This window comes from Aulostomus chinensis, chromosome 3 (genome assembly GCF_037954235.1).
Source record: "Aulostomus chinensis isolate RoL2024-O1b breed Wild chromosome 3, RoL_Achi_v1.0, whole genome shotgun sequence".
Classification (NCBI taxonomy): Eukaryota; Metazoa; Chordata; class Actinopteri; order Syngnathiformes; family Aulostomidae; genus Aulostomus; species Aulostomus chinensis.
This window is the reverse complement of record NC_141322.1, coordinates 23,015,550-23,040,848: the sequence shown is the minus strand read 5'-3', so window position 1 is coordinate 23,040,848 and position 25,299 is coordinate 23,015,550. Positions and strand designations below refer to the sequence as shown.

At 40.0% G+C, this 25,299-nt stretch overlaps 1 protein-coding gene across 2 annotated transcripts; it reads left to right on the top strand.

Moving 5' to 3' along the window:
* Positions 1-292: 292 nt before the first annotated feature.
* On the top strand, positions 293-24,152 carry nckap1l (NCK associated protein 1 like). 2 transcript variants are annotated; one of them, XM_086199769.1, is made up of 32 exons: positions 293-502; positions 1,268-1,539; positions 2,537-2,647; positions 3,312-3,404; positions 3,947-4,003; positions 5,375-5,517; positions 6,114-6,204; positions 6,952-7,089; positions 7,902-7,950; positions 8,348-8,504; positions 9,498-9,554; positions 9,634-9,730; positions 9,934-10,043; positions 10,239-10,371; positions 10,653-10,734; positions 10,833-10,891; positions 11,233-11,378; positions 11,493-11,625; positions 11,868-11,987; positions 12,093-12,232; positions 12,886-13,017; positions 14,352-14,570; positions 15,718-15,848; positions 17,160-17,257; positions 17,929-18,022; positions 19,205-19,287; positions 19,601-19,681; positions 20,566-20,659; positions 20,771-20,887; positions 21,502-21,611; positions 22,716-22,805; positions 23,646-24,152. In XM_086199769.1, exons 2-32 carry the CDS (start codon positions 1,381-1,383, stop codon positions 23,760-23,762), a joined length of 3,441 nt encoding a protein of 1,146 aa, XP_086055895.1. In that variant the 5' UTR covers positions 293-502; positions 1,268-1,380; the 3' UTR covers positions 23,763-24,152. The 2 variants fall into 2 exon arrangements, with proteins under 2 accessions (XP_086055895.1, XP_086055896.1); XM_086199770.1 differs by lacking the exon at positions 1,268-1,539.
* Positions 24,153-25,299: the final 1,147 nt, after the last annotated feature.

Here is a 25,299-nt window from a genome sequence, read left to right as displayed (position 1 = left end):
CAGCGACGGTCACTCATTATTGCCTCTTGAGGTTCAAACTGGTATTACAAGACGGGGGAGCCCAAATCGCGCGGGTTTGCTCATCGTATCTACTCGCGCCAGCAATTGCGTTGCACATGCGCATTGGCATCTGCTAGCTTGGAAACGAACTTTTTTCTTTTGTACGTCCTGTCGAAGTCAGTGGACACGTACAGTTCAGCTAGTCCGAATTTATGGCAGCATTAGTCACCAAAAAAGAAAACAAACAAACAAACAAACAAACAAACAAACAAACAAACAAACAATCAACTAAACAGTTTTTATCCCGTCCGTTTCCGTTGTTATTGCACGTTAACATCTAATAACCAAGGAAACACGAAATAATTAGAGGTATAAGGCTACCAAAAATACTACCTGATATATATTTGATTAAAGTGAATGTACTACATATGTAATGTACACTGACATTGCTTTAGAAAGAGAAATGGGCATGACGAACCACAAGATCTGTATCCACATGGACGTGAGTATTCCTTTACAACCGAATGGACATTAAATACCCTGCAGTGTTTTTGTTTTGTTTTTTTCAGATTGTATTGTGTTATGAACACGCAGACTAAACTGTCGAACATGTCGAATTCTGTTTTGGTTTTTACTTCTATCATATTTTCCTCACGTGTTTTTATCAGTTAATGTAGGCCAAGTTTTTTTTGTTTTTGTTTTGTCGTTTAATGAACTCCTGAGTAATATAACAGGACAGTGGTCTCTTAAGCACAATTGATCTCCAACCAGCTCTACCTTAAATCTTCAGTTAGTAAATTGCGCCATCTAGTGGTAAGAAAAAGAAATCTTCTCTGGTCCTAAATGTTATTTTGTTTTTTTTTTGTTTTTTGTATTGTTTACAAGCCCCATTTTTACACTCAATTAATTACAGTTAAAAAGACCAGCGGAGGTAATTTGCTCTCTATCCTTCTGTAAACCCTGTCAACAGTTGTCCTGTTTTACAGAAAGAGGAAGCAGATAAACGTACGCAGCAAAAGAGACAATGTTAGACAGGAAACATGGCAATGACATTTATATACAGCATGTAACATTATATTATGAATTGTACATTTCCATGCAGTTTGAAGTGTTGAGTAAACATACATAATAAGATACTGGGTTAATCATGATGAAAATATTAGATACTCCAAAATACTTTCATTGTTTACCACAGACTGCATTACTTTTTTAATAACTTACTGGCATGTTTTTCTTTATTTATAAATGTTTGCATGCTTTCTTGCAGTTAGAGTTTAGGATGACCCTAACACTCAATTTAACAAAACTCAAGTCAAGACTCCTCCTACATCCATGAGCCCCATGTGACCTGGTGACAGGGTGAGGCACTGGGTATACTTTATGAGTTTCCGAGATACTCTGGTAGACACACAGCCAGGAGGTCAAGGCCTGACCGGGGGGAGAGGTGTCATGGACTACCAACAGAAACTGGCGGAGAAACTCACTATTCTCAATGAAAGAGGAAATGGGGTGCTGATTCGCATGAACTACATCCGGAAGGTGAGAGAAAAAGACAGTAGTAGACGGGTGTAGTTGACAGTAGTAGGAAAAATTAAATGATGGGGTTTTGTGTGATATGTTAGGCATAAGGATTTTCTCAGGGACACGGTTAAAATTAACAAATAAAAGTACATATACTTTTGCTCTCCAAAGAACTGACTGAGAAAACAGAACTTGGCTGTACGTACTATGATCTACGTGTGTAAAAGAAAAAGTAACATTTTAATTTAAACTGTTTTAAATTTCTGTGTTGTCTGATGATATGAACAGCCTCAAATTTTCCCACGAACAGACACTTGTTACTAGATAAAAGTGGTGTATGTGTATATGCAGACTTCACCGCCTTCCAACTGCATCTGGGCGTCCAAAGAGGAAGTGCAAACAGGAAGTGAGTCTGAGCTGTCAGTCACTTCAAATTTAAGTTATACTGAATCAAATATGAAATTCAGCTCAACAGAAATACTGAACGATAACAGTGAGAGTTTTTTGAATCTCTGAGTGGATCTATACTGTGTTAACTAGCTGAAAAATTGACCTTTTGTCTTTATATATATATTCCATGACCTTGACATAAAGTATAAAAATAGAACGTGCTGTCTGGAGGAGAAGACGAGTTATTGTCGTAACTGAGGCGTTATCAACTGGCGTGGATTTGATGAGCTGCTTAACACATTTCGACAGTGATTTTCTAAACTCAACCTCACAGCAGCAGTTAGGTGTTTACTATCCTGCTAAAGGTCACCTTGTAGATGCTTGCTGAGGGGGCCGGTGAGAGCATCATTACTCACTCTGCCCATTATTTTCAAAAACAATCCACAGATTTGGTGACATTCTGCTGACAAGCTTGTTTCTTTTCTCGTTGTCTCCTGGATGCTGCTCAAAACCTCCCAATCAGAACCCGTCATGGAACCCACAGACCATCTTGCCAGCGTACAAAATCTTTTGAAGATCGATTATTCAATCCTGTCACATTCCTCCTGTCCCCACTCTGTTGCAGTTATGTGCCGATGTGAAGCTGCGACCTTCTGTCCTGACGGAGAAAGCCATGGAGCCTGCCATCAAATATATCAACAAGAAGTTCCCAAACATTGACTTTAGAGGAAACATTGTAAGTGTTATTTCAGATCTGACAAAACAAAGTTTGTTTGTTTGTGGTCTCTAAATAATTATTGTGAGACAAAAAAATTATGACACACTCGTCAATACAGGACTAAAGATGTAATCACCATTACAAAAGTACTGGAAGTTGTGACTTTCTTGTGTTTTTTGTCCACATTATTTACTTGCAAACTCACAGATTGAGATTTATGGATTGCGGGGGGAGGCGGCACCATGGTGCAGTGGTTAGCACTGTCGCCTCACAGCTAGAAGGTTCTGGGTTTGAGTCCCGGCTCGAGCACGGGATCTTTCTGTGTGGAGTCTCCATGTTCTCCCTGTCCCTGTGTGGGTTCTCTCTGGTACTCCAGCTTCCTCCCACAGTCCAAAGACATCAAGAGGGGACGAGGCTGATTGATACTCTAAATTGACTGTAGGTGTGGCTGTGAGTGTGAATGGTTGTCTGTCTCTATGTGTTGGCCCTTTGATGGACTGGTGACTCATCCAGGGTGAACCCGCCTCTCGCCCGAAGGCTGCTGGGATAGGCCCCAGCCCCCCCCCCCCCCCTTAACAGGATAAGTGGAAGAAAATGGATGGATTTGTAGTATGATTTTGGATGATATGATACTTTGTGATATTGTACCAACAATGAACTTTTGCATTTTTTTTCATTGCAGCAAAATCTGACAAACATTCAGCGGCAAAAATCTCTTGTGTTGGAAGCCACAACGAGCTACTACGAGTCTTTCCTGGATGTCATCGAGTTCAGGGTAAATGTGTTGTCTCACGTTATTTCTCTTTGTCCAAAAAATTTTATTTTAGACAGACTTGTTTTTCAATTATATAATGATGAATTATCACCATAAACCTTTTTTTTTTGTCAACATGACTAGACAAATCTGAAAATACAGCATGAAGATGGTTTTTCATCACTTCCTCTCTTTCTTCCTGCTCCATCTTTATTTTCAGCTTCCAGAATACATTTACATATAGAGTGGATTATTCTGATATTGGAAAATAATTTGATTCCGAATAACCTGCACGCTTACTTGGCTCTGGTAGTTTAGAGCAGTTTGTTACACTTCCCTGCACATTTGCATATTTCTGTGATGGAGGTTGCATCCAGGCCAAGCCATCATAGGTATTTGTGAGATAATTAAGTAACTCATCATGATGTCATAGGATTATCCACAATAGGTGTGACTGCTTTGACTATGAATGATGGGAAATCAAGATAGAGGCTTTCTGTATCTTCATAATGTTGATACTGTTTTAACTTCTCTAAATCTTTTTTTTTTTTTTTTTTTTGCAGGACCACGTGTATGAGTTGCTGAACACCATTGATGCCTGCCAGTGCTTCTTTGATATTGTGAGTATTGTGAATGTGCGTTGATCTAATTCAGGGAAACACTGAAATAATACTTACTGCAGTGTGTTTCCTTTTCCTTTTATTCTTCTACTATCTTGTCTTTTCCTCTGTAGTTTCCTCCTAACTGTTGTTCATTAATATGGTATAGATGGTCTCCTCTGCCTGGTGTTTTATGCATACAATACTGTGTGCTGCTGTGTATTTCAGTGTCTCTTGGGATCTGATCTCTAAAATTGTTTGGGGCAATTTATATTTATATATTATATATTTATGATTTAGGATACCAAACACTGGCTGTATTTATTTGTGCGCAGGACTTTACTTCCAAATAAAATGGCTGATCCTTCTGGTCCAACGAATCCTTATTTTTATAGTCACAACACAACACTATTCCCCGTGACAGACAGGCGACCTGTCCAGGGTGTACCCTAGTTCCAGCCCAATGTCAGCTGGGATAGGCTCCACGCCCTCCCCCTGCGACTTTTAATGGAGAAGCAATACAGGAAACGGTTGGAAATGGAAACACAACACTATTTCAAGATAATAAATATCGAAGTGGTATTTCACTAAAAATATATCTACCCCTGCAAGGTTTTCAGGGAAAATGTTGTTCACAAATATTGTTATAATATAGGTCACATGTTGTGAATTTTCATCTTGAGAAAATGCTTCCACCTTTATGTCTCTATAGGTTCAAACATGCACATTTTTCTCGAGATAATGTCCAACTCTTCTTCCTTCTCTGTCAGTAATGAAACTGTTTGAGTGGAATTGAGCTCAATAAACATACTCTTACAAAAGGTTGAGAGGAAAACAAATGTTTTTCCTAATGATTATGAAGCCAAAGTATTTGTTTGTACTTGTTTGAAATTGTGGGTGGCAGCAGATGAGTGTCTCTGTAATGATGTTCAAAATGTCTTTCAGCTGCATCTACGGTATGTTGCAGAGGGGTTGTGGGACTGGGCTGTGGGAGACTCAAAGTGTGAGCACAAATCGAAAAATGTAGGCCGTGTGATAATGAATTTCATAAAAAAGCAAAACAAAAAGCAAGAAAACAAAGTTATAGCTCATGCTTTATTTTTTTGTGCCAGCGGCTGCAGGACTTTGGAAATAATACAGAGATCTATCACTTATTTCAAGGTATTTTAAACTTAATGGTTAAAAGCTTACCACTAGTTTAATCTTAAACGATATGTTTTTGTTTTTGAATCTTAACAGATGTGTAACTGGAAACAGCTCTTATATAAATGCAGCGAATGGTTTGACATAGAAGGCTGAACCTCCTCCAAATAATGCTCAAGTGTAGCGCTCGAGAAAATATGCTTGGTTATGTTTGAGATCCTGACTGTACATTGACATTTTTGATTTAAGGCAATCAACTTCGACTTCACCAAGAGCTACTTGGATTTGATCATCACCTACACCTCTGTTATTATCACGCTCTCTCGCATCGACGACAAGAAGGCTCTGGTGGGGATGTTCAACTGTGCTCATGAAATGACGAAAGGAAGCAGGTGAGAAACAATGACAATACCTCATTAATGCAGAGGTAACCTGATCGATGGCGAAGCCTAATTTTATGTATGCACAAAGGTGTGCCATCTGTTTCTTACCACTACAGTGCTGGTCAAGACATAATCCAGTTACATTATATTAGCAGTTAAACTTGACTCAAGTGGTCTCATGAAGACGATCCAGTTATTGCGTCTTTGACTATACCTACGTTCACAGTCCTCATCAGCCTTCTGCTAACCATTTCTGAGTGCCACATTGTTTTGTAGCATTTCAATTCTACCAGCTTCTGCGTTATGTATGTTTTTACTTGCACTCTCCAAACTAGCAGGGACATGTCTTACCATCACCTTTTGACTTTCACACTTCACTCAGCAATCCCTTTGAGAGTAAACAGCTCTTGAATACTCTGATGTTAAAAAAATATCAAAAATATGCCATCTCTGAAAACCAACCCTTGTATTATCAATGTAATCCCTGTAAATAATGCATTTACATTTGCAAGCACTTATTAACAACTCTGTATTATCATAATGCCCTACTTCCACCTTCTGCTGGTGCCTCCACAGATTAATTGATGCTTTATTGAATCCTGCAGTGACCCATCCTACCCGCGGCTCAGCCAGATGTTTGTGGAGTACGAGCATCCTTGGAAGAAGCTCACTGAGGAGTTTGGCTCTCACACGAGGGTGAGTTCAGTCGGAATATAAACGTGTCCCTGTTTATATCCAAGTACAAAGGCAGGAAAACAGCTGCACAGCAAATATTATGGATGTTTCTCAGATCAGTGGAATACATTATAATACTTTTGTTCATGCTTACATTTATAAACACAGAACATGAGTACTCAATGATTTCAAATGATCTAGAAAGCTAATTTTTAATGTTACAACACCAGACTTAAGGGTATATGGTGGCAACTCGGGCCTAATAAGATGCAGTAAGGAGGAAAATGTAGTTTTATAGCACCTCCCCATGCTTTAAAAAGTACTTTACAAATCACTAGAATCAAAAAGTATACAATAAACAGTCAAGATCAGTCAAGATGGAAAGTAGATAATTGTGGAAACAAAAACAACCCACACTCAGATAAAAAGTCGCAAGTCATCTGCAAATATAAAACACAAAAATCTTTTAAAGCAAACACACTCAGCTTTGTGTGTACAATAGTCTCAGACCTTCTCAGATCTTGTTCCAATGTTGTGTAGCATAGTAACTAAAAGCAGCCTCTCATTTTAGTGATAACCATTTGGACAACCAGTTGTCCAGATCGAGCCAGCCTGAGTGCATTAACTGTCTACTTATAGTTAAATATAATTTTAATTACTTACCATATCATATTTGAGTTGCGTGTTAAAAAGATCTGCCACATTTTTTGAACCACTAAGCTTGTAATGACATTAATCTTCCCCTTCTTCTCTAACCTCCTCTCCTAGTCGGTGACTACAGCTCTTCTCTCTCTGAGGACGATTTACCCTCGGAGGAATCTTTCAGCAGAGCAGTGGCGGAGCGCCCAGCTGCTAAACCTGCTCAATGCTCCAGCTACCATGCTGGACCCGGCCTGCTGTGACACGGTGAGCCTGCTTCACATCTTCGAGAAGGGGTTAATGTCTCTATTAAACTTATAGTCTCGATGATGTAGTAGCAGGGTATAAAAACTATCGCCCTTGTTCCATGGAAATGTTCATTCATTTCAGGCAGTGGAAGACAACCACCTTAACTGTATTTCTGACTGCTAAAACTTCAATGAGATCATTGCAAAATCCCCATCCAAGTGATTTTAGGCACATAGTGAAGTGAATGTATTTGTGGCAGCTGAGAGTATGTAGTATGACAGTTCATGTATTTCTTTCAGGTCAAGTTCATTTTGTAAGTCTGTGCTGTGTTTCCTGCCTCTTGTGTCATCATTTCCAAAATGAATAATTTTATTCTCCTTCAACCTCTCTGGACCTACTTGAACTTTTGTTTCTACTCACTTCTCTCTTCCATCAGTTCAGCCATGTGTCATCCTTGATGCTTCTCCAAACACTGCCATTATCATTCTTTTGATGTGATGTAACTTTTGCGTGAGCACTTGCCCGGCTAAGGGACGGACCTCAAGACAGCATTAATCTCATGAGAGGATGCAATAGATTTGAAATAAGACAGACCCCAGGCTTTACAGAAAATACAGATAAATCTCATGGGTTTCATTAAAGCATGTGTTTGGATATTTTCAATATATGGTGAGTAGAAGGTTTTGTAGGGATTTCCATGGTGTAGGACTCCCCCAAAAGTACTGATATGCAATCGTTTAACTCAACTGGCCTTTAATTTTGCATATTAGGGTGATGTAAATGCATATTCATCATTCAGCAGCAGTTAATAAGCTTGATGTTCACCACAGATGGCATGTGAATATCTGCCCATGGAGGTGATGGAGCGGTGGATCATCAGTAAGTGCAGATTGTAATCGATTCTATCAGTGCATTTAAAATTTTTGAATGACGTGATGCAAGAATGTCTGAATCATGTGTGGGTCTGTTTCACACATTTAACATCCAAAAATTTGAAACAATTGAAATAATCACATCAACATATCAAAGTGAAGTCTTTCTCTCAAACCTCATGAGGCTAGTGTGTAGTTTCAAAAACAAACTCATCTCATATCTGTTGAAGATGTTGTATTTTTGGTTTTAAACATCTGAGGCTACTATTGCAGAATATATCTTTGTGAAGGGGCCTTTTGAGAACATTTGAACTACCTCTTAAAATGAATTTCAGTATGAAAATGTAAACTGATGACTGATTGACAGACAGCAGCTGAATCATACCAGTCTGTTCCCTCTACAGTCGGCTTCCTCTTGTGCCACAGCAGCCTGAATACCAGCCAGTCCTCTCAGGAGCTGTGGAAAATGGCTCTGCGGAGTGGCCTCTACCTCACCCTCACCAGAGATGAGCTGCTCAACATACACAAGGTCTCTGAGGACCTCTTTGACAGCATCAAAGGGTATGTTAGCGGCACTGCAGTCCTCATGTTTGTACTCTAAAATGTGAGGAAAGGTTGTGTTTCATTGGTTGAAGACTTTGCTCATTTCTTTGTAACCCCCTTCTCAGCACAGCTGAATCAAAGTAGAAGTGATTTACACCATTCATTCTCATATGCTCTGGAGTGATGGACTGTGAAGGTTCTCTGTAATTCCTCTGTAAGTCATTAAAAGTTTAATGAGCTGGACTGAGCCTACATCCTTTTGCCAGATAGGATATATTTATAATTTAGTATTAATTATACTGTCCTAAGTAATGAGTCTGCTACATGCATGCTTTGAAAAAAATGTAACTTTCTGCACACCAAAATCCATCTAATTAAGCAGCACAATCGCCTGTCATAAACTTCACTGGTGAGACGAGAGGAAAACTTGTGAAAGCATAATTAGCAAGCTACAAAGTTCCTTATAAAACAGAGGCCTCACACCTGCTAAATATGCTGATTAAGATACTGCAGTTTAAAATGAGCATGATGATAAAATCATACTCAGTTGAAACATTCATAAAAATGAAAAAAAAAAACAGATTAAAATCAGGTTCAGTGCCTGTATACAAGAATAATACCAGAAAAGTGTGGGGACTAAAAGTCAGGAAGAGAAAAAGCAAGTTGAGAAGAGATTATATAAAACACATTTGTAATGAGCACAGTACCATTATGATTGGCAAAATTGCAAAGCTTATTAGTATTCATAATAGTTTTCATTGCATTCAAGGTGTCTCATAAGGCAGCACATTGGGCCTACTCGGGGCTACTTAGGGCTCAGTAACAGCCCAAGAGTGGACAATTTTTAGGCTAGATGTTCATGTTGCTATCTAGGATAACACTGTGGGTACTTTGAAACTGATAAAAGAAGACATGCGTTATCTCACTGCTGAGATTAATTAATCTATGATTAATCTAACAAATTTTAATTTACTGTAGCTCCTTTTTACCCTGTCTCCATTTTTGTATCAGATACAGCAAACGAGTTGCAGATATCAAAGAGTGTCGTGAGTACACTATAGTCAACAGGTGAGTCTCGCAGGAAAGTGTGCTTACCATCATAAACATCGCATTATCCATATTGACCTTGAGTTGATATGATCAACAGCGGAGCCATGCACAGAGAGCGGAGGCAGTTTCTTAGGGGAGCACTGATGGAATTATACACCATTCTGGAGGATGAACCTGGACTTCTGGGACCAAAGGTAGATGTACAACAATGAACATAACAGAGGTTCTTGAAAGATTTAAATCAGTATGACGGTGATTCAACTTCCATCCGGCACGTCTCACAGTCTTATGAGTATTTGGATGAGCGAAGAAAACATTTCATTGTAATTATGACTTTCACAGATGTCTCTCTCATAGTTCTTCTTCCCTGCTCTGTTTGCTTTATCAAATCCCCAAGGGATTGTTTGTCTTCATGGCCCTGTCATATTCCCGCGATGAGGTCCTATGGCTCGTCAGACACTCTGAGAATTTGCCGAAGATGAAGAACCTCGAGGACTACAATGACAAGTATGTAAAATACAATCAAAATTAGCAGGTAAGACATAGCAATCTCTAAAACTTGTGTTGAGTTTTCATGTATGCACCCTTAGTGGGATCAGTTATGGCAACAGTTACAGTATGTACAGTAGAATTGTACAGATTTTAAACTATCAAAAAGAAATAAATTGCATATCTAACTTTTTTTTGTTTTTATTTTTTAAGTCAAATGGCTGAGTTGCTGTTTCACATGGAGAAACTACAAAGACTGATGAGGAAATACATCCAAATAGTGCAGCGTTACTACGTTCAGTACCTGGCCCAGTTTGATGCCTTGGCTCTGAATGACACAATACAGGTGGATAAAATTTACATTTGTGTGTGTGTGTGTGTGTGTGTGTGTGTGTGTGTGTGTGTGTGTGTGTGTGTGTGTGTGTGTGTGTGTGTGTGTGTGTGTGTGTGTGAGTACTAGTGTGAAGTGTCCACTGCTGAAGAATGAGTAGGCAGCGTGACATCCTTTGTGTCTCTTTCGGTGTAGTGAGGAAGACATCCATAGCAGTGCTACTTCCATTTCTTCTTGCATAAATTTTAATGAAATAACCAGCTTCTATAGATGTTCCATTACTTTCCCCCCTATAGAACATGTATGTGTGTCCAGAGGAGGAATCTGTCCTCCTCAGCTCATTTGTTTCAACCCTGTCGGCTCTCTCAGTGAAACAAGGTAATCATTATAACACAGTAGATAATGAGCTTGTCATGCACACAATATTGCAGTGAAAGAAATGCTCTGATAATGATGGATTGCATTTCCTTCTACAGTGGAAAACAAAGAGGAGTTTGACTTCAGAGCTGTAAGACTGGACTGGCTGAGATTACAGGTGTGCAAGTATATCGTTTTCAACTGACACATGATTGTATTTAGTACCCCTAGATAAAATTAATGGCGTATATAAGAACATACGTGCAAAAAATCCCACCCCAATAGATATTTTTGTTGACTCAACTGTATTTCATATAACTGAAGTGGACAAGTATTAGGAACATCAGCTAAGCAGCGCACACTACAGCTTCTAAAATGACCATTCAAATTTAAAGGCATGTTATACTGTCTGTGTTCTGTCTCAGTCCAACTAACAAATTGTGTAGCGTTAAATTTTGACAGTAAAATCTTTCACCATCCAAGCACATGATTTCTTAGAGGTTATTTCTTCCCTTGTAGGCTTACACCAGTGTGTACAAGGCCCCCCTTCCAATAAAGGAGTACCCCGACTTAGCAAAGGTTATGAATATGATCCAGTTTCACACCAAGATGGTGGACAGTGTGGAGGAATTGCTGCAGGAGACATCTGATCTGTCAATATTCTGGTCAGTTTGTTGTGTTGTGTTGTGTTGTGTTGTGCTGTGCTGTATTGCAGTGCAATGTGTTCTCTTCTCTACTCTTCTCTTCTCACTTGAGATTTGTCTTGATTTGTCCTATAGTTCCTATCCACGAGTGTTTGAGAAGATGTTTAACCAGAGCAGTGAGGAGAAGACAATGAAACGATACCTCATGGCCTTCCCCTCTGTGTGTTCACACTTCAGCCAGTGTGGGCACCCTCTCTGCCCAGAAGAGGTCAGTGTTCAGTAATTTGAAAATCACTCGTTTAAGTCTTCATGAAACTTGACTTAAATTTTGGCAGCTGATGATGCATTTTAGAATCATGACACAGTTTTGGGCTTTCTGCTTAATGTCCCCAATTTTTGTCTGCTTTTAACTTTTATCAGTCTAGGCCATGAGGGATATCTTTCTATTTTATTTTCCATGTTATATGTCTACATGTGTACACATTCATATACCAGTACTTGTGTGCCCAGATGGAAGCAATGGAGAAGAGGAGTCTGCACTTGTGTGTGACCTTCCTAGAGCAGATAGCCAAGCAGACCAGCAGTATTGTGTTAGAGATATGTGCAGAGCAGTGCAAACTCAACGAACAGGTACATTTATTATAGATTGTAAAACCGAATCCCTCCATGAAAAGGTTTGAATGAGTATATATTTGTCTTATTATTCATCTTTGCATGATGTCTTTGTATTTCTAGTTGCTGCCCAAACACTGTGCTGAGACTATCTGTGCAGCTCGCCATAGGAAACTAAAGAAGCCATTGCCAAAAAAAGGAGAGGTCCAGAAGGAGAAACCAGGGGCTGAAAGCCTGAGGAAGGACCGAACTGTCATCACCAAGTCTGATTTTACATCATATCTCTTTCTCACTCTGTCTGAATCTTCTCACTCTCTATTCTGAACAATCAAAATGTTGACTAGAGTATGTGATTAATATATTTGTAATTATCATTCAATTGTACTTCAAGGTATGGCTCAGTGAAATAGTGTACAATTCTGGTTAGCAAGTCAGACTGGTGCATTCGATGTTGGAAAAAAAAACATTTTAATGTTCCTTCACCCCATGTATTGCTTTAAGATGTCAGGGAGACAGGAAGAAAATGAACTAGACCGCAAGGCATAATTAGTTCTGAACTTTAAAAACCTTCACCATGCTGACAAGTCAGTGACAGGTTCTGAATCATACTATTAAATCAAGAAACTAAACACCTCAGCCTATTAGAGAAACCCTTTTACTGGCATCTCCTGTTGGCCTGTTCATTATTTTCATCATATTCTCTACCATTAGAAATCTCGTTAGTCATGAGCTGCGATTCTGTCTTTCTCCCACTTCTCGGTTTTCTTTCCCTCTGCCTCAGTTCGGATATGTGATATACAACTCTCTGACATGATTATTACCTTATATGTATGTGAGAAGAGCATCCATACTACGCTCATGGTCAAAGTATTTGTCGTAAACACTTGCATCCTCCCGTCTCTCCCTCTTCTCCTAGTGTGGACAAGATGCATCTGATGCTGACAGAGCTCTGCTCCTCCTTCAGCCTCTGCAATGACTTTATTATCTCCGACCACATAGTTGTTCCCACAGAGTTCCTCCTTTCTCATCTGGAGACACGCCTGTCTGAGTACGCTGAGGGGGAATGGGGGGGAATTACCACATGTGTTTGAATGAGCATGGATGACATAATGAGCCCTGGGGGTTTTCATAAAAAGTCCCTGAATTAACATTTGCAAATTTTATTTCGCCCAAAGCTTGCTGTGTTTACCATATGCTTTGGGATCTTTTGCTCATGTCACTCAAGGGGGTTCATTAGACTATAACTGTAAGAAAAATGACTGACTTGATGACCCACTTTTAATCTCTGCACTTTGACCATCTCAGTGCATAAATATACAAAAATCCGATAGCTACTCATTTTTTTCTGCCGAGCAAGTCCTTTAGATATGTGTAATTACCATGAAAAGGTCTTCTGAACACTTTGCACTACTTTACAAAAGTTCCAGTTCTATAGCGGGAATGTGATCATGCACTTTTTTTTTAGCTTCGCTCTGAAATTCCGCTTCAAGCTTGTTTATTGGCCAGGACTAATGGATTTTTATGGATAATTCAATTTTGTGTAGCTTAATATCATAATAGTGCAGTCCTGCAGGGGAACAGCACAAACCACACCTGTTGCATGTCATTGTTGAACCATAGAATTTGTGCTTCTGCCATGAAAATGATTCCTAATAGATATGCAATGACATTGTGTCTGTGTAGCCAGATAATTCCAACACATTTTGTGCCACCACCATACAGTGGGGTGTTAAGACGTCATGGTCACATCTTGTATTTTCTGTGATATCTCTGATATTGTTATTGTTAAACAGTGGCTGTAGAAATGTTAACCAGGATGTGACAGAGTGCTGACATTCTTTCCAAATTGTCACTCATTTACTTATTTAAATTTTTGTCCTCCATAAAACTAATACATCATTTGGAGCTCTTGTAAAGTGTCTCCTCCATCACTGTAATGCAGTCAGCTCTACTAGCTTCCATGTTGTTGAACCCTCTTAAAATCAGACAGGCAATCCATCATGTCACTCCCTTGCTCTGCGTCATTTCAGAACTAACTGTTATTTAGATTAGCGCTTGGCACCGGGGCAACCTAATGTTTCTGTGTCCATGCTCTGCTTAGTCTCTGATTATTATCTCTGCTGTCACCCTAAAATTTGCACCTTCGAGTAACAGAATGCTTGCAGTGATTGCTTCTCTCTGGCCAAAAATTAAATGCAGTCCCGTCAGGGAGAAAATAAAGGACCCCTTAAAAACAATAAATAAAAGTGCAGTGAATTCTTGAGGCAGAGAATGTGCCTACCTAATGAGTGCTGCAATGCCACCACGGCTCGTTTAAGGTAACATCTGTCCACCCTCAGTCCACTCAGTGATAAGTGACGTTGGTTAAACATGTTTCTGCAGGATCATCGTGAGAATGGCCAATTACCACCAGACCACCCAGGAGATAGCTCGTCCGGTGGAGCTCCTGGCAGCGATAAGAGCCTATACAGCCAGCCTGCACAGCCTCTCAAGCTACATCAATGTGGACGTCACCCGGCTGGTGAAGAGTGTCCTGCTGCAGCAGACACAGCCACTTGACTGCCGTGGAGGGCAGACGCTCACAAATCTTTACACAAACTGGTGTGTACAAAATACAGGTTTATCAATATAACATGAACATCTTAGCTTACATAAAAATATGTCTTTGTTGTGTTAAAATCTTTTTTCTCTTAAGACAGCCTTTTAAAAAAAATTATGGGGCTGCTTAAAGAAATAAAATGAATATGATTTAATGAATAGTTATAAAAAATATAGTCATTGTGCTTTTAACTAAGCTAAAACAGTCCATGGACCCTTTTCATTCACACTTAATAGAGACAGGCTGCATACACATGTAGGCACATAGCACGTCATCTGTCTTTTCCTCATTAACTTTATCCCTTCTATGTTTTTCAATTTTGTCCATCACTTGGGGCTTAATTTACAAAATATCTATAATCTTAGGCTAAAAATTGACTCTCAATTTAGGAGAAACTCTTTAAAAAAGCCAGCAAGGAGCCCTAAATTTCTCATCTATTTCACAAACATTGTAGCCCTAAAAGCGGCTCCTAAATCGGTGGAAAAGAGATCTCATAAATCACTTTCCCCAGATCACAAAGAACCTGAACATTGCTGTTGCCACTTAGCTGGCTCACAACCGTGTCAACATTTTAGCAGCATTTACCGAGCTTTTAAAAAGGTATCGCCTTAATTGTGATCCTTTTGATGTTATTCTATTTTTCCTTTCATGATGTTCTTCCTTTCATCCACAAGTAGTACAAGAAGCTGTTTTTGCATCCATTTTGGTTTTCTCTCATTGTGTGGGTGCAGCATCACACATCTTTAAGCCATGGTAAGAGTCTAGATCATGATTAAAAGGCTGCTTGTATGTATATCCACTAATGAGATACAGCAGTCTACAAGGCTGCTGATAATTAGCAACATATAGGTCACTTTACTAATCAGTATTTTATTCCATGTTTCATCAGTGACATTTTATATGTTAAAATCTAATGAATATGGTAACACACTCCCTCTTTCTGAAATCATTGTGGACCTAGTAAATAAGCTTGTTACCAAACATGACATCAATCAATCCCAATTCCTTAGTAGCTCAGTGAATGGGTTTTACGAGGAAACTCTAAACTTGGAAGAGTCATTGTGGAGAACTCTTAAGATAAAATCTTTTGTATATACAGGCCCTGTAGTCTGACAGCTGAATAACTTTTGTGTTTGTCCTGAACTGCAGGTATCTGGAGAGTCTCTTGCGTCAGGCCAGCAACTCCCTCATCGTCCATTGCCCAACGATGCACTGCTTCGTCAATCAATGTTCTGAAAATGAGCTGAGCTTCAGAGCAGAGGAGTTCTCCGATCTTTCAGGTCTGTCCCTTTGAAACGGATGCTCACAAAGTTCCTTTCATACCTCATTGTACTGATGCTCCTGTATTTAAAAAAGAAGGCAATGGGAGAAATTTGAGATGCATAATGCAAAATGGTACATGTTGACCGTTGCCGTGATGATGATTAATTCAGAAGACGTTTTTTTTAGCATACACCTTCCAAGGATAATGCCAGTATTTTTCACCATGGGCCCTGTTTCTCCATGTGTTTGATGATTGATGGGGACTCATTATTTGAATCTCTCCAGTATTAAGTGAGAGTGCCGTGACCAGCGACCGCAAGGCAGCTACAGCCAGCAATTATGGGTCCATTAAACAAGCTTGTTTTTGTCACTGACATGCGCAGATTGCTAAGTGTTGAACAACATTATTTCTTGGCAAGTGCAATAAGGTATAAAGGATGAGAAAGAAATTTAGCTTTGCACAGATACACATTCAACAGAATTAAAACAACAACTTAATGATCCAGGAGATGAATCTTTGGTTCACCGTGACACCATGTCCATTGAGGATTATTGCTCAAGAGGATGTTGAGCTTGCTATTAAAGTGATCTGCTGTGTTTTTTTCCTCACTGCCTGTTATGCAGTTTATTCTGACACTGCCTGGTTTGTGTAAACTTCAGTAATGCTTAACATCTCCCCACTCTTCTGTTATGGGCCATGGCCTTATAACTATTCCAGCTTCACTTGTCTCTTCTCCTCACAGCTATTGCTGTTCCACCTCCACACTGACTCGTAAGAGCAAATGACCTTCTCATTACTGTCTTACTACAGATACACAACCAAACATGAACATGATACACACGTACATCTCAAGATGCTTTCGTAAGCATACTTACTTACGCATACTTGCTACCTTGGAGACCACCACACTTCAAGAGACACCCCCTCACAATGCCATCATCATTGCCTAAATTTAGTCGACAGAGGAGTATCCGCCTGCCTCACAGTGACTCACTCGCTTGTCCATTAACAACCTCCAATTTCAAACACGAACGTCCTTTTCCGTCCATATTCAGGAAGAGATGTTGAGCTGTATAACAGGTCTGAAAGCTGCACTTGTCTTTCTCTCATTGATTCAGGCCAGCTCTATGCATAAATCAAACTCAGTTTGTGTCCTTTCTTCAATAGGTCTCTAAATTGTACAGTAAGCCATGTGTTTGATACCTGGAGAAAAATATGAGGACACAATACAACTCCTCTCAAGTGATTCACTGTTGGGAATTTTCATGACTATGTCTTATCTCCCTCCAAACATGATTTTTAACTCCTCATGTCACCTCCTGGACAGAATTACAGGCCCTGGCTGAGCTACTTGGTCCATATGGCCTGAAGTTTATGACTGACAACTTGATCTGGCACATCACCTCTCAAGTCAGTGAGCTGAAGGTACAGTATGATGCACCAGGGTCTTTACAAACAAATGACAGGTGGATTTTGTTTTTCCTTGTGCTGGATTTAAAGAGGGGACGAGGCTGATTGATACTCTAAATTGACCGTAGGTGTGACTGTGAGTGTGAATGGTTGTCTGTCTATTAGTGTTGGCCCTGCGATGGACTGGTGACCCGTCCAGGGTGACCCCCCCCCCCCCTCACGCCTGAAGACTGCTGGGATAGGTTCCAGCCCCCACGTGACCCTTAACAGGAATAAGCAGAAGAAAATGGATGGATGGATGGATGGATGGACTTACAGGGACTAGCATTATTCCAACAACTCCAACATTGTGCAAGAACATTATGACTGCAAACCTTAAATATCAAGAAATCCCTGGTGAAAAATCATTTCACTCAGAAGTTGTCTCAGCCTGCAGAGCTGCCTTTTCTTTGGTAAATGATTCATGTGTTCATTTGTCTCATGTATTTCTACTGAAACAGTAGGTCCTCCTCACAGACAGTTAATAGTGCTGTTCCATGTCAGGACCCCACTCAGACACCCATGACTGAAGTGAGAATTTGCAGTAGCGCTGAACTTCGCGACAGACAAATCTGTCACATCTCCATTATGACTCACAACCTGAAGGTGGTTTTATCACCGATCTCTCCCTTTGTCTCCTCTTTCAGAAACTGGTGGTCGAAAATATGGATGTCCTGGTGCAGATGAGGAATAATTTTGATAAGGCAGAGGAAATGGCCAATCTGAAAAGGAGGCTGACAGGTGAGAGGTGGAAACTGCAGCGTGAAGACAGATAAGGAGGAAAAGATATGAAGGTTGTGAAAGGAATTGAATGCTTTGAAAGAGTTGTGAAAGGTGAGAAAGAATCAAGGGACAGATAAAAAAAGAACAATAACAGGACACAAAGGAAGGGATGTGAGTCACTCTGAGCTGTAGCCAAAATTATTTCTGTTCTAAAAGACATTACATAACACACCAGCAAGACCCTGTTCTTATCTAATAGAGGCTATTAGCTAGTTTTATTAGTTCACATCTATCTAATGATGTTTTGTTTGTCTTGGACATGAACCCAATCTTTCAGGCACCAGCGTAAAATCAAGTCTAAATTTTCGTTCAGGCAGCCCACAACCACTCACTTTCTCAGCCGTCAGGAAAATCACCCCTACTACTTCCTATCAGCTGTTACACAGCCCTTTCACTACCAGCAGCTGCACATGAACATAGGAGCAGATGCATGCAGTCATTCAGTTTTGTCGTAGCTGTCCTACTCCCCTGCCTACAGTTATATTTTGCTGTTAACATGTCTGGTGCTGGCTTGTTTGTGGGTTTGATACTCGCTAATATGACACAGAAACCCCCATTTAAGCCAGTCTGCCAATGATAGTTGTTAAAAAACCCAATGTGAGATTATTCTGAAAGTGAGTGGCCTTGATGGAGTTTGAGTTGCTGTCAGGATGTTCTCATGTACACGAGAGACTACTATCATAGAAAGTGACATCAATGCTTTTTTAATTGTCTTAAAACGTAGTCTGTTAAAATACTTAACATTTGGAAAACTTGTTCTAAGATATTTCCCTTGCATAAGTAATTATCAAGAATATTTTGTGAGGGCAGCTGATCCAATGGAATGGCTGTATCTTTGTCTTATCTTCTCCTCCTGAGTGTGTAATCATGTTTTTTATTTCTCTTAGATTACAAAGGTCATAAAAATCTAATGATAATGTATAATCTTGGCTACCTGCTTTCCCCTGGCTCAGAAGTTAATTGAAGTGTAAATAACCAGGCGAACTGTCCAGCGCTTGAATCAAATCTCGTTTATCAACTGATTACTTACAGCAGCTGTGATTGCATATTCATCTACAGTGTTGCACTGGAGAAACCCTCCAGTTGTTCTTTAATGTCCACAATCATCACATTCTTGATGTGTTTAATATCCACTTGTAGGTGGAGAGAACATGCTGAAGAGGATGACCATCATCGGAGTGATCTTGTCCTTCAGATCAATGGCTCAGGACTGTCTGAAAGATGTAATATTCTCTTAGATGCTGATGAAATGGTTCGTCAGACAGGGGCGGTGGAAGAGATAAGGGGAAATGAAGTAAAATGAAGGTCATTCTTGACCTTGGAAATAGTGAATTAAATGAAAAAAATAGCTGTTAATATAATTTTCATACAGAAAATACTGCTTTGTAAAGTAAAAAAAGTTAAAATGTAGTTCCATTCTCTGCGAACTCCTCATTACATAAAGCTACATTTGCCCTTGAGAGCTTCTTCTATCAAGGTCTTTCCAGCATTGAGGACAGTCTTCCTGATATTGTGTCACGTTATCTTGTGATCCAGATCCTGCATAAGCATTGCTCCTACCTGATGGGGCCCATTGAATCCTTAAGGGACTCCGTCTACCCAGAAACCGACATCAAGGTACCACAATGCCTTTTATCCTGCTGAACATGAGCTAGATACACAGTGAAGAAAACACCCATATGCTCAGATCCAGCAGAGGACTGATGGTGTAAAATCTGGTTGTAACACAGCTTATCAGCAGTATATGAATGCTGTTTATTTTCACAGGCCTGATTGTTAGTGGGAGAATTTAGAAGCAGGTTGAAGACATTATTGTATTGACATTTATACACATTTGTATTTACAGTTCAGGCCGTGCCTTTTAGTGAAATTGACTGATTGCCAACGAGGATTAAGAATGCATATTGTAGTACAAATAGAAAAAGATTTGTTTAAGTAATAGGACCATCTGTGTTACAGTCGATTTGAGCTGCAGAAATGGAGGGAAAGAACATTTCTGCGCTCTGTATAACCAACCAAATTAAATTCCTTATCTCCCTCTGGAGCCCTCTATGTGAAAATGACTCATGAACTCCTCCTCCCATACTTACGTCTGGCCCCTGAGTGAGGCATGACAGCCGTGCCACAGCCTGGGCCAGGATAACCCCAAAGACGTCAGCAACCCCCTCATGCCTCCGTGAGAGACTCTGATCATTGCTGCAGCTCTGCACTCAAAACCACATCAGTGGAAACATTCTGCCAGTCAGACCAACCATGCATGCAACCAGAAGTAGGGCAAGATCAAAACCTGTGTGTCAAGGCGAACACGCTCACCTTCGATTTAGTGTCAATTCACCAAATAAATACACTTTATGACAGCTTTGTAAGATGCGCAGCAGAGATCAAGCTGTGTTTTTGTGCTGTGTCTTGGCATTTGCGGACAAAATAAAGACATGGAATGTTAGATTTATATTCTTGGTTGCAGCGGCTTCATTTTCCTTTAATGCTTAATGACCTTCCAGGTTACACTGAGCGTCTTTGAGTTGGCGTCTGCTGCAGGGATGACCTGTAACATTGATCCAGCCCTTGCCTCAGCTATTGCCAGGATGCAGACAGGTAATTCTAAAGCTATTAGTGCCACTTGTGAGGACAGCATTATGTGTTCTAATGGCTTAATCATCTGGAAGAGAAAGGGCTCTTTGAATTTTTCCTTTGTAAAACCCACAGATAACACGTCGATTGATGAAGAGTACAAGTTGTCCTGTTTGCTGCTCGTCTACATCGCTGTGTCCCTGCCATTGCTGGCCCTTGACCCCAACTCCTCCTACAGCCGAGAGCATGGAGGTGCATATTCATTCATCTTCAGCTGCAAGAGCTTGAAAGGAATAAGTATCCAGCCAGCCCTCAACCAAAGACTAATCTCGATTCCTTCCAGTCATTAAAGCGATGGCTGATAGTGTATGAAAAAGGGGCTCCACCCTAAATACCAGGAGTATTAGCATCTCTGTGGATCATACTTTCCAGTCTAAACTGACGTTGTCCAAAGTAAAGTATGTTGGTTAATGAGAAACACGTTTCTGTTAAGAGACTTTTGTTTACAGATAACTTTGGCTGACGTGCATCAATACAGTTACTCTTGGCATATGGCACCGGTGACCCAAACTGCTTGGCTCCAGGCCTCGACTGCAACATTAGGAGCAACAAATAGCCCAGATTTCTATCAAAGCACAGTGTGGCGCTCCTGATTATTTACTTTGTCTCTATTTTCCATTGGCGTGTTTGAAATAGACCCTGTGAGCTACAGGAAATATGATCAGTATGTTTCCTCTCAAGTGTAACAGATCATTAACTAAAGTTCTCTAATCGTTGGGCCACAAAGACATCCTCTCTTTGGTTATAGTTACAGGACGTACTATTCTATTTTCTCTGTTTTTCATTATTGAATTTTGTTTTCTCAGGCCATAACAACAACATTCACTGTTTAGCTATAGCTATCAACCAGCTCGCTGCAGCCATGTTCACCATTCAGAACAAGAACATAGAGCAGCACCTCAAAGAGTTTCTCCTGGTGAGTGACAAACATTTCATATCATTTAAATGACTCCGAAGCCCTTTTTACATCGATATTCTACAATAGCACTATAAAAATGCCCTCCCCATGATTAAACTGCGCTTGTTTACACAGAGTCAACCAATGCTGGTGTAATTCCATCCTAGCTTATGATTTACAAAGCAGAATTAATTCATCACTGTCGATGTGTCGACTGATCTATTCCACAGTTCTGGCTGTCATGTTTACACAAACACCGTTGCTGTTTCCACCTCTGCTGCCAGATGTGGAACCATCTGTCCCTGCATTCGGCCTCCACGTACTTTCATACTGGCGCTAGCAAACCTGAGACACAATATTCTCACCTTGAAACATTTTACAAATGAGGCTACAGATAAGACGTCAGATGACCACGACCTCTTCACAAGCGTCATATGGAAGTGATGTGACACCTCTTAAAATTACAGTGGCAATAGAAAGTGAAACCTTTGGTGTTGGTGATGGTTCAACAGCAACGTCTCAATCTGGGAGGCAGTGAGTTTTATTTTGTGTTGAGTTTAACTGTTATTCTCTGACAAAATCCTCTTGAAATCCCACAAATTGTTGGGAAATGATGTTTTATGGTACAGTCTGGTAAAGTCTGATTAGGTTTTGCAAAAAAAACAAAGTTAGGACAACATTTTTGGATAGCTTAGTGTTGTGAAGTGCATAATATAAATGGGGCTCTTGAGCTTTGTGGTACCAACCACCACACCTCTAAAGATTGTTCAGATGGAAGACTGGTGATAAGATTCGCTTTCCAGTGCTACACATGATACATTCCATTAAACAGTATATTGAATAGATACGGGTGTGCGTCACAAGAAGGGACGGTTCCAGAGAAGTGAATTACTGCATGATTTCATGGAAAAGGGTGTTCATGGCATAGCACAATAATTTCTCAGAAAAGCCAATAAATATACTTGAGGGTGCAGGGGAAATTTGTGTCTTGGGCACATTACTCTGACAATGGAGAGATTTCTCAAGACACTGCCAACCTTTCCCCCAGCTGAGGTCAAGTCCACCAGTGTAAAAACGTCCCAGCTGTTTGATCTGTGTCTTTTTAACTCTGTTATTCCACAGCTGGCCTCCTCCACTCTGCTTCAGCTGGGAGAAAATGCGGACAGAATTGAGAGCAAGAACAGAGAGTCAGTCTACCTGCTTCTACATATGGTAAGTTTGACCCCACGACCCCAATCATGGCAGGAATTCATGTTAGAGTTTAAAGTTCAATGTATTTAGTATTTTCGCTTTGAAATAAGCCATCCAGCTTGCAGTATGTGCATTAATATTTTATCTTTATCTCAAAAGCATCAGTGAATTAATGATCAGCAAATCAATCATTATCGACAACTTTTAAGGCCTTTTGATGCATATTTTAAAGTGCTACTGAAAATTCACAAGTAAAAGAGGGCGTATGTGATCACTAAGTCTAGTACGTGTTGTCCAGCACATCTATAAACTTTGGACAAGTATGATCATATGTCTCTGGGTTAAAATGATGGATAGTCACCAAAATGATTCAAAGTGTTCCAATATCAAGTGAGAATGCCGCATTACGAGTGGCAAGAGCAAAAAGGGCCTTGGTGCCATGTTATTTGCCAATTGTCCATATTTGCAGCTGTTTCATTGTTGCTAAAGTTAACGTCTTACTCAAAATAGGGAAGATGAAAATAATATCGTTCCGTACCGACAATGTGACCTGATAACAGGAGATTAAGGCCTGACAACCTTCTATAGACCACTTAAACCTTTAATCAAACCTCAGATCAAACGTACAATTATTTCCCTTTTATATTTTTATTTTTAGAAATACTTTTTTGACGATATTACGTGATGATGTGACTACACCGACGCAATGCAAATTACTGATACATTTGTGTAAATTACTATGCAGACCTGCATCCTCACTAGGAAATAGATATCAAATTGGTTGCTGGTTTTGATCATTCATTTATTTTATTTTTTTAAATAATAATTAAGCCGTAATTAAAATAACCATGTTTTCTTTAGATCGTGGAGCAGTCTCCATTCTTGAGCCAGGACTTGCTGGAGAGCTGCTTCCCTTATGTTCTGCTCCGAAATGCCTACAGAGAGGTGTACAGGTCCGTCATCATTACCCTGGGCTGAAGACTCTTAATTCAACCTTTATTCGTCATCAAGTGTGACTTCATTTCAGACAGTAAAGGTCATGTTTTCATTAGCAGTCTGTCACCTCAAAATTCTCCACATTTATGCAAATCCTAGCTCCTGATATTTGTCACAGGGTTGATCACGCTTCCAGTGAGCATTTAAGGTACCTGTTTGAAACAATGTGCTCATTTTACAATCTCTCTTGAGGTGCCTTTCGAAAACAGATTAAAAACTGCTGTAATTCTATTCCTCATTTTAAATAATTCTAATGCAAATCAGCTATGTTCTGCAACAACCCTTCTATATCAGCGCTGAATGCCATTATTGCAACAGTCTAAAATAAAACATGTTTTCCGGAACATTTCTGCGTTATGTGTATTTAACAAAGTTATTCTTTCAGATTTTCCATGAATAAAGATTATAATTATATTTAGCTTGCTTTCTTTTTGGTCTCAAGTCAACATGTGTTCCTCATCTATTTCCAGTATGTTCTCCACCCTCTCTACACTCCCATCCTTTCTCCCTGCATGAGTCGTGTCCTCTTCATTTTTCATGTACAATTTAAATGATGCACTCCAGTTTCACCCAACCGAAACTGCTTGGCGCTAATTTTAGATGCTCCCTTGGTGGTTTTTATTTTGCAACCAGCACTGTCCCTCTTTCCATTTTCCACTCATCTCTTCTGTCTCTTTTCTTCTCACCTACATCCGTTGGGTTGCCACACATGGATATGCACACGTTACAGATGCTTACATGTGTAATGTGAATTTAAGGCTTCCCCATCAGTGCCGAGGGCCACACATGAGATTCAGGTCCCACTGCAGGAAGCATTTATGTGACCACACAAATGCACATTGATAAATAAACAGCTCATAAAAACAATGCATTAATGAAACATGACATAAATCACAAACCTGCATTAATACCCCGTAGTATCCTGGTGTGTGTGCTAGAATTACATCCAAGGCACATCCTGTCATTTTCCTTCCTCCACTTTAATTGTTTTGTGTGCGGAAAGAACAGTCAGATATCTGTCTTGTTCCAATTTCTTAGCGAGAATTCGATATAACCTCACATGAAATATAGGCTACTAGTATCAGCCTGAAAGCTGGTCGTGTTATGTTATGTGTGTGGAGGTCACGCATGCAAACCTCACAGCTCCACAGTGGTTCCTGTCCCGAGACACTGAGGAGAGTTAATGGTGGAAACTCTGGTCCTGATATAAAGACTCTCTGCTGATTGTGTTAGTGACGCAGATTCTCTCCTGCTGACTTGTGGACCATTGAGGATTACACACACACAAACAACAGATACATACACATACGGAAGAAAGCCTAGAATTATTTGTTTGCCCTAAACATAGAGCAGCGTAACCTAAACGAGCGAAATATATACACACATTCAAACACACACTGGATTTAGAGTTACGTAGATGCTGCATCCTTCAAACACACTTCTACACAAATGCACAGGGCCTGCAGCAGAGGTCATGACACCAACCTGCAAGATACACAGTGTCTGATAGACATCTGAG

Bases quoted from the DNA above. Each gene is read 5' to 3' on its own strand.
- nckap1l (XM_086199769.1), top strand. From the start codon at position 1,381: ATGAGTTTCCGAGATACTCTGGTAGACACACAGCCAGGAGGTCAAGGC. The intron at 6,205-6,951 runs GTGAGTTCAGTC...CTCCTCTCCTAG, and splicing joins AGTTTGGCTCTCACACGAGG to TCGGTGACTACAGCTCTTCT. The intron at 15,849-17,159 runs GTCTGTCCCTTT...CCTCCTGGACAG, and splicing joins GGAGTTCTCCGATCTTTCAG to AATTACAGGCCCTGGCTGAG.